Below are 7,674 nucleotides of genomic sequence, written 5' to 3'. Positions count from 1 at the left end.
AATCAGCCCATTTACAATTCTACTGTACATAAAAACATGTTAATATCCCCCATTTGGGAATGGCTTAAAGACACTTCAGTCAGCAGTACTGCCCTGAGGGGGTGGGGTGTCCTGCCATAAGAAAGGGAACACAGTCAAGACTCACATTATTAAAATGGTCAAGTTTGACGTTATTGTCAGCTTTATTTCTCTCTTCATATTTAATTTTCATTAAAGCAGTATATAATTCAAATTCTATATATATCTACATGCGTATTTACTATTCCTGTACAGCCAAGAAAAATTCCCACTGGTTCAATAAAGTATCAACTTACTTATCTTACTTTATCTTATCTTATCTTGTCTATCTTATTTTATCACCATAGTCAAAACACAATCAGTCCTAGTGGCTTGCTGTTGGAACCACTGTGCCATAAGCCTTTATGACAAAGACGTTAAATTAATTTTTGGCAATTGTCAAAAACAAGTTTCACACAACAAAATAGGTTTATTTCTTTTGATTTAATGACTGATTTGGAAGAATATGTCACTTTCAGGTTTCAAACTAAAAGAGGGCTCCAGCACAATGGAAACCCCTTTCGGAAATAAAGAGTTAAGTTTCTTTTTTTTTCCATGTTTTTAATTATTGGAATGATAGAAATATGTGCTACTTGTTTCATATTCCCAATTATCTAATTATCAATATAGACATGGTTTTTTTGTGTGTGTGTGTTATAAAAACCTAAACATTGCCACATTTTCACTAAAGATGAAGTATTACATGTAATTACGTGCACTTAGGTAAAGGCTACTACCTTTAAATTTTCTCAAAACAAAAAAAGAGCAAAATGTGATGTGACTATGATGATTTGACGTGGGGTTGTTAAATGTTCCAAAGTATACGAGAAAAAAAAATTGTGAAATTATATACAGCATTATACTTTCAGTGTAATTGTAAGTTATTCAAAGAGCAGACTGGTGGGACACCTAACTCAAGGTGGCCTGTTAACAGATAGCTAGAATGTTATTTTTCAGGTCTTTCCCCTATCTCGCTTCTTGGGTAACTGGGATATAGGGTGCCCTTGATCAAAACACAGATTAGGTCACCAGTCAGGAAGTGTTAAGGAAACCAAGATGGATCCCAGTAAGAGATAAGGTAGGAAGAAGGTGGTGGCGATGGATTGGACATACTCTCAGGAAGTCAGGCAGCTGAATAACAAAGAAAGTGTTGGATTGGAATCCACAGGGTAAAAGATCAGGGGAAGACCACATGGAAGCTGGAGAAGAGTCATGGAAATGGATGTACAGAAATTGATGTACAGAAAAGTGGGAAGACATGGAGTAACACAAAGTAGCTAGCCCAGGATAGGAAAAGGTGGAAAGTGTTTGTTCGTGGCCTATATCCTGATCCAGGAATGAGAAAAGCGATGATAATGATGAATATGCAGTCCCATTCTATGACTTAACAAATAGAAAGAGAGACTTCTGTTGACTTACCTGCACAGCATCACACATACACAGCTCAAAACCAGATGGTAACTGCTTCCGCCTTGCTAATGCCGAAATCACCTCGAGCTTCCTCAAATTTTTCAAGGCAATCTCTTCTCTTGCCATTAACAGTTGATCCTCTGGGTTGGGTGAGGACATAAGTCTTTGCTGATGGTTTTGATCAATTTCTATCAAAGATCTGGCAAAATATCACAAATACACATTAAGGACTAGAAGTAATTCAACGGTAGTAATGAAATGTAGTATGCACTGTTACGAATACAGATATAAGAGAGGCAATTTCACAGAGTTTAACTTCATTAGTAAAGAAGCCATTGAGTCAAAATCTAGAAGAAATATAAAAATGAACAGCCATCACAGTAACTGTGCGATAGCAACTAGATTCAACAGACTAGCTTGGGTAAAGGCAACTAAACTTGTTAGGTCAACTTGAGCAACAATAAATAATTAAACTCATTCTGATATGCTTTTGAAATGGGTTTTTTTTTAAAAGAAAGAAAGAAAAAAAATTATCAGTTTCTATCTAAGGCATATTTTTTCAATATGCGTGTGTTCATACAGGATGTAAAGCTTCACAGTGTATATCATAAGTAGGAAGAAGGCAGTGTGGCTGCATAAAGACATACAACAGACACAGAGGGGTACAGGAAAAGTAACCTGGCATCTACATTAAGCAGAGACATGCTCAGATGATGGTGATGATGATTGTGAGATGATGATGATGATGATGATGATGATGATGATGATGATGATGATGATGATGATTTTTATAAAGTTCCCAGCAAAGCCCTTAAGGCAAAACGTTGAACCGTTCTAGAAGATTATAGAGCCATTTATGCTCAAGTCTCCACCGATTTTTTTCTGATCTTGCTTCCTTAAATGATGATGATGATGATGATGATGATGATGATGATGATGATGATGATGATAATGATAACAACGACGACGACGATGATGACAATGATGATGATGATGAACTCATAAACAAGCAGCTGATAAAGACAGAGTGGATGGATGAGAGCGAACCTGAAGTTGTCAGGAGTAGGCAACCACTGGTGGAAGAAACCCTTGACTAATGTCATATTCCTGTGACTGTCCACACTAAGCATGGACAAGCCGTCCTCCAGATCCGCTCCGATATCACCGTCGCTAGCCCTTAAGCCATACATCCTGAGGAAAATTAAACTATTTTTGTGGATGGGTCGGCGGGTGCTCTAGTGTGGTTTGCTCCTGCTTGGTTACTTACTACTACTTGGTTGTTACTCGGTTGGAGAAAAGGTATAATCACAGGTGGTACAATGCCCTAGTTGCTCCTCCCTCCTCTCCAGGATCCATGAAAGGGTTGGTTATCATGCTAGTTATCAGCTGGTTGGATATTCTTCAGGCTTTTCCATGCAGGTTGCTCTCTCTCCTTTCCTTTCAAACATTTTTTGAAGGCTTATCTCTCCCCCTCTTTTTTGTGCTTGTTATTGTCTTGTAACATCTCTAACCTTCGGCACTTATATGGCCTTAATGTGTTGCAAAAGCAGTAAAACTCTTATAAAAAATAAAACTATTTTGTCTTACAATTGAATAAGTGTAAAAAAATGAATCCATATTAAGCAAGACAAGGTGGATTCGGACACTCATCGATTTTTGGGCATAAGGAGTTGCTGGTATAATCTTCAAGCTTGTTTATTTGTCTTGCTTTTGATGAAAAAATACACCCATCCATCTTGAATGGAATTGGAGACATTTGCAATTGAAGGAGGTTGGAGTCGCCATGTGTCAGAGGAAAAATTAGCTGAAATGGCTGCCAAAATGTAGTGACTTCCCAAGTTTAGGCATCCTTGGAAACTGCAAATTTACGTTCTTTTTTTTTTTTTGTTCCTTTGATCAACATTTTTCAGCAAAATCCAATCAGACAGATTGGGTTTTTCTTGGACGTAAAATATGCTGGGTTAAAATACAAATTTGAAAAAAATTTCCCAACGGATTAAAAATAATGTCGTTTTCCTTGATTTCATTATTTTGACAAGTGCCTGAATTCACCATGATGCCACAGAAATAATGCTTTTTACTAAAATCCTAAAGTAATATAAATTTTGTTTATTGTGTCCACTAACTTTTCAAACTCAATCATTAATTCTCCTTTTAAACTTACAAGCTACAACTCTACTTCTTTAACCCCTTCGGGACACAGGGTCAGTTGGTGCTTCACCTGGATCCCCAGGGACAAAAAAGTAGTGTTAGATTTAGTGGTCAATTGCCTACAATTAGACCTGGTTGATAAATACTACTTATCATTACTTCTAAAAAGGAAAAGATTTCTTTGTAGAGAAAAAAAATATCGCTGAATTTGAATCTGCAATTAGTTTTATGAAATACATCTAACAGAATCAGTATGCAAAATACAATGTATGACGAACAGCGTCCATCATCATGGTCCTTGCGCTTCACAAGGCATGACGAACGCCGTACATCATAGTAGCATCTTGACCCCTTTGATGTATAAGAAAAAAAATGACAAACGGCGAACGACATATAGGTCACAAAGGGGTTAAAATTTTTTTAAATGATAAGATTGTAAAACAAACAATTTTAAAAAAAATTAACGTTAATAAAATAATAGAATTGAAGTGTCCTTACTTGATTCCATCATCATCTCTGTGGGTTTTATGAGTGATTGATGGTAATGGTTGGTATCGTTGCAGTTTTTTTCCATTTTCTTGATCTCCATCATGCAACGGCGACAAGGGTCTGAAGTTTTTATGATAACTTGAGTCTCTGAATCTTCCCACTTGTGAAGTTGGTCTGTGAATTACCTGGAGATACACAATATACAATTGATATAAATGATATACTGGTTTCGAATATGATTTGAGCCCTTTTGTATCATTCATAAAGCATAATATATGCTTGAAAAATGTAACTAACATTACATTTCTCTGTTGGAGCAATAAGAATGAGTAGACGTAGATCTGTATGACCCAACTTTACAGGGTAGGTGATAAAATCTGGCGTACCGTTGCACTTTAGATTTTCTCACAACATCAATGATTCATTTATGAAATGAAATACCTTTTAAGTGAAAACTGTCTTACACTGAAGTGAATGAAAGCGTAAACATATTGAATGCTCACAGAAAACATGATAAGAAAACTTTGAAGAGGACAAAATAGCGTAAATAAATTGTCTAAAGATCAAATGCAAAATATAACACCTACAGTATTATCCAGGAATTCTACTAGCAGTCGGTATCTCCTTCGAGTGTCGGCACTTCCGTCGGGGTTCTGCAAAGCATCTCGAAAGTGCTTGTACCAGTCAGAATCTTTACTTTTTGTGGGCAGAAGATCAACCAGAATGCGAGCTTTGTCCTGAAATTCAGATAAAGGGCAGATTACATAAAAGTAATATGTGATACAAGTGTACATTTGCATGTTACTGGTGAATAGTTTTTACATGTACTACTTTAGCCCCCCACACCTGAGGGAAAAGTTACAATAATCTGAAAGTAGGTACCAGAAACTAATCAAAGTAGCTGTATACCAAATGTATCTGTTCCTTATGAAAGGTCTATGTCTCCTGAGAATTTTGGTATCATTCTTTTACCTCTCAGTCAATTTTTAAGAAAATGGCAGCTGTTTTAAATTTGATAAAACATTGCTTAATTGCTAACTGGCTGCAACCCAATGTTTGACAGACATTAAAAGAGTACCAAGTACACCAAACATCTCCACATTAACGGAGTACAATCGCTATATCACAGATATGGAGCTTAATTTTTTTCAAGACTGTGAGATCAATACAAACCAGTATTTTATTGCCTCAAACACGATGATTTGTCGTTATTTCGACAAAAACACAGAGTGCTGACCCGGCCGGCGCCGCAACCGCCCCCCTGGTGAGCGAGCTGGCTCTATACTGCAGTGTATTGAGTGCTCCCCACATGGGGGGTCACATGCTTGCGGAGTTTTGCAGAAGGATTGATGACTTTATTCAAATAGAAAATAAACTGATCTTTCAGTCAGTACCTTTTTTGAGCTGGTATTTTACAACGATCTTTGAAATCTTTGACATCATTTTTAAAGTCTTTCTATTTAAATGCCAAGGCCAAAAATATGCCACGGGTAAACCCGTTCAAAGCTCTATTGTTCTCCGCCAATGAAAAGACGGTATTTAATCATAAAGCTTCCCCCAAAGCATTCAAATGCATTTTGGAGTCAATTTTTTAACCGGCTAACCACACATTCCGATCGCGAGGGGCTTCGTTTTCCTTGGCAATTCTCCAGCTCCAAATACTCGGATACAAACAACTTACACCACAGTAACGAGGAAAAGCTGAAATTTTTCAAGGCGTAGAGCATTTGGTGTTTTATATCGAAAGAGGGAAGAAACAGCGATCCGAAATAGCCCGATTTCACTGAAATCATGCGCTCGGAAGGCCATGAGTGCCTGCAAGGCCGTGTTTACGCTACCTACTGAAAGAGTTAAATATCTGGGAATATTTACATTACTACTTCCTTATCTGAAAGAGAAAAGATGCTCTTAATGTATCATATATTACCAACCTGTGGAGTTCTGCCACTTTCTATTTTCTTCAAATCTTTTGGGCCAACTACACCAGATTCCATCAACAACCCGGTGATGTGCTCTACCCGCAGTTCTTGAACCAGTGCTATTCTGTTCACCTTCAGTCGCATGATGTTTTGTCTATCCATACCTGTAGAGGGTACGGATGAAGAACCTGGAAGAGTAGGACTGAGGACAAAATTCAATCGAAAAGCAAATAATTACAACAGAGTAAAGATTCAAATTATTTTAAAACTGATATCCTATGATATATAAAGGCCTAAGAAAGAACCAGTAGACAAACATTAGCAGACTTTTTTATTTCCTGCACACAATACTCAGACATAGTTCAATATTAATCGTAACACTCACATTCATTAATCTGAAGTTGATCAAAGAGCAGGTGTTGTTGGCATAAGACTGGATATTCCATGTATGCTGACAATGCAACCATGTATAAATTAGGCAATTTAGTGCATATCTTTTTTAGCTCACCCAAAGCTGGACAGCCTAAATATTTCTAGTGATAAGACCAGAGCAATGAGAGATCAAGAAGTTTGTTTTTTTTTAACAGAAAAAAACCACCATTAAAACGGGCCTTGTCCCCTCGAACCTCTCCTCCTTCCAATGTCATGTCGAGATATTGCATAGATGGCAAAAGACCTCACAGGTTTCGGCCTCTTTGGCATATGATGAATATAACTACAACCGAAAATTTAACTTAGCAGCTAAAATTTTCAAGCATTACATTTGAGCAATTGCCTCGATTGCAAATCAATGTGCATGCCAACCATACATGTGCACGTAAGAAAGGTAAAGAATAACTTCGAAAGAAGATAAAGAAAGTGGCACAATAAAAAGGAGTCAAAGATTGCAAAAACAGCACTTTTGAAAACGTAAGGTGGGTAGGGGGTACCATCAAATTAGATAACTATACTATACGACAGTAGGGCTGTAAGTAGTAAGTAAGTAGTGACTTCTAGGGCCTAAAGTGTAGGCAAGGTGTAGAGTGCGCGCCAGGGCTGAGGATAGTTTTATCTATTATTATGACAAAAGGGACATGAATTAATAAAATATAAAGGAAATTCATACTCCTTCAACACAAATGTGTTGCGTCTGATGGACGTAGTCATTTTGGCTACAGTAGCTTTGCCGCCCTTGATGCTGCAATTTGAGCACAACCCACAGAGATTGTGGTGCTAAGATATTGTTTACATGGTTGTCAATCCGCCATCTTGCGGGTAGAAACGAGAATTAAATGCACGGTCATGGGTTAAATAATACGGGAGAGAGCACAATGTTTGTCTAAATAGAAATAGTTTCGACTCTTATATGAATGGTGTTCAAATAGTAAAATCCCCCATTTTTTTGGTGGAAGTCTCTTGCTACTAAAGAATTCAAAAGTAGTATAACCGATCCATAGATATAGATATATGGATAGATTTCTATCATTAGTTGATTGGGAAATATAATTACTAAAAAATTGTGCTAAATATAGCAGACTGGTGGCCTTATGTCTAGACCCACACTGGCTGGCCTTGATCAAAGCCCGTACAATGGAAGAAGAAGAAGAAGAAGAAGAAGAAGAAGAAGAAGAAGAAGAAGAAGAAGAAGAAGAAGAAGAAGAAGAAGCTT

General features: G+C 37.2%; 1 protein-coding gene across 1 annotated transcript in view; it reads right to left on the bottom strand.

The window, feature by feature from the left end:
- Positions 1 to 7,370, bottom strand: part of LOC101850538 — a gene marked incomplete in the record, with an annotated part of 24,361 nt that extends 16,991 nt beyond the window's left edge. The window contains 6 exon segments of the mRNA XM_005092103.3: positions 1,477 to 1,666; positions 2,515 to 2,658; positions 4,117 to 4,292; positions 4,695 to 4,844; positions 6,039 to 6,228; positions 7,132 to 7,370. Coding sequence (XP_005092160.2) covers positions 1,477 to 1,666; positions 2,515 to 2,658; positions 4,117 to 4,292; positions 4,695 to 4,844; positions 6,039 to 6,228; positions 7,132 to 7,172 — 891 coding nt within the window.
- Between the last annotated feature and the right edge of the window lie 304 nt (positions 7,371 to 7,674).

The sequence above is a fragment of the Aplysia californica genome, unplaced genomic scaffold (assembly GCF_000002075.1).
Source record: "Aplysia californica isolate F4 #8 unplaced genomic scaffold, AplCal3.0 scaffold00040, whole genome shotgun sequence".
Classification (NCBI taxonomy): domain Eukaryota; kingdom Metazoa; phylum Mollusca; class Gastropoda; order Aplysiida; family Aplysiidae; genus Aplysia; species Aplysia californica.
This window is presented reverse-complemented; position numbering and strand designations above follow the sequence as displayed.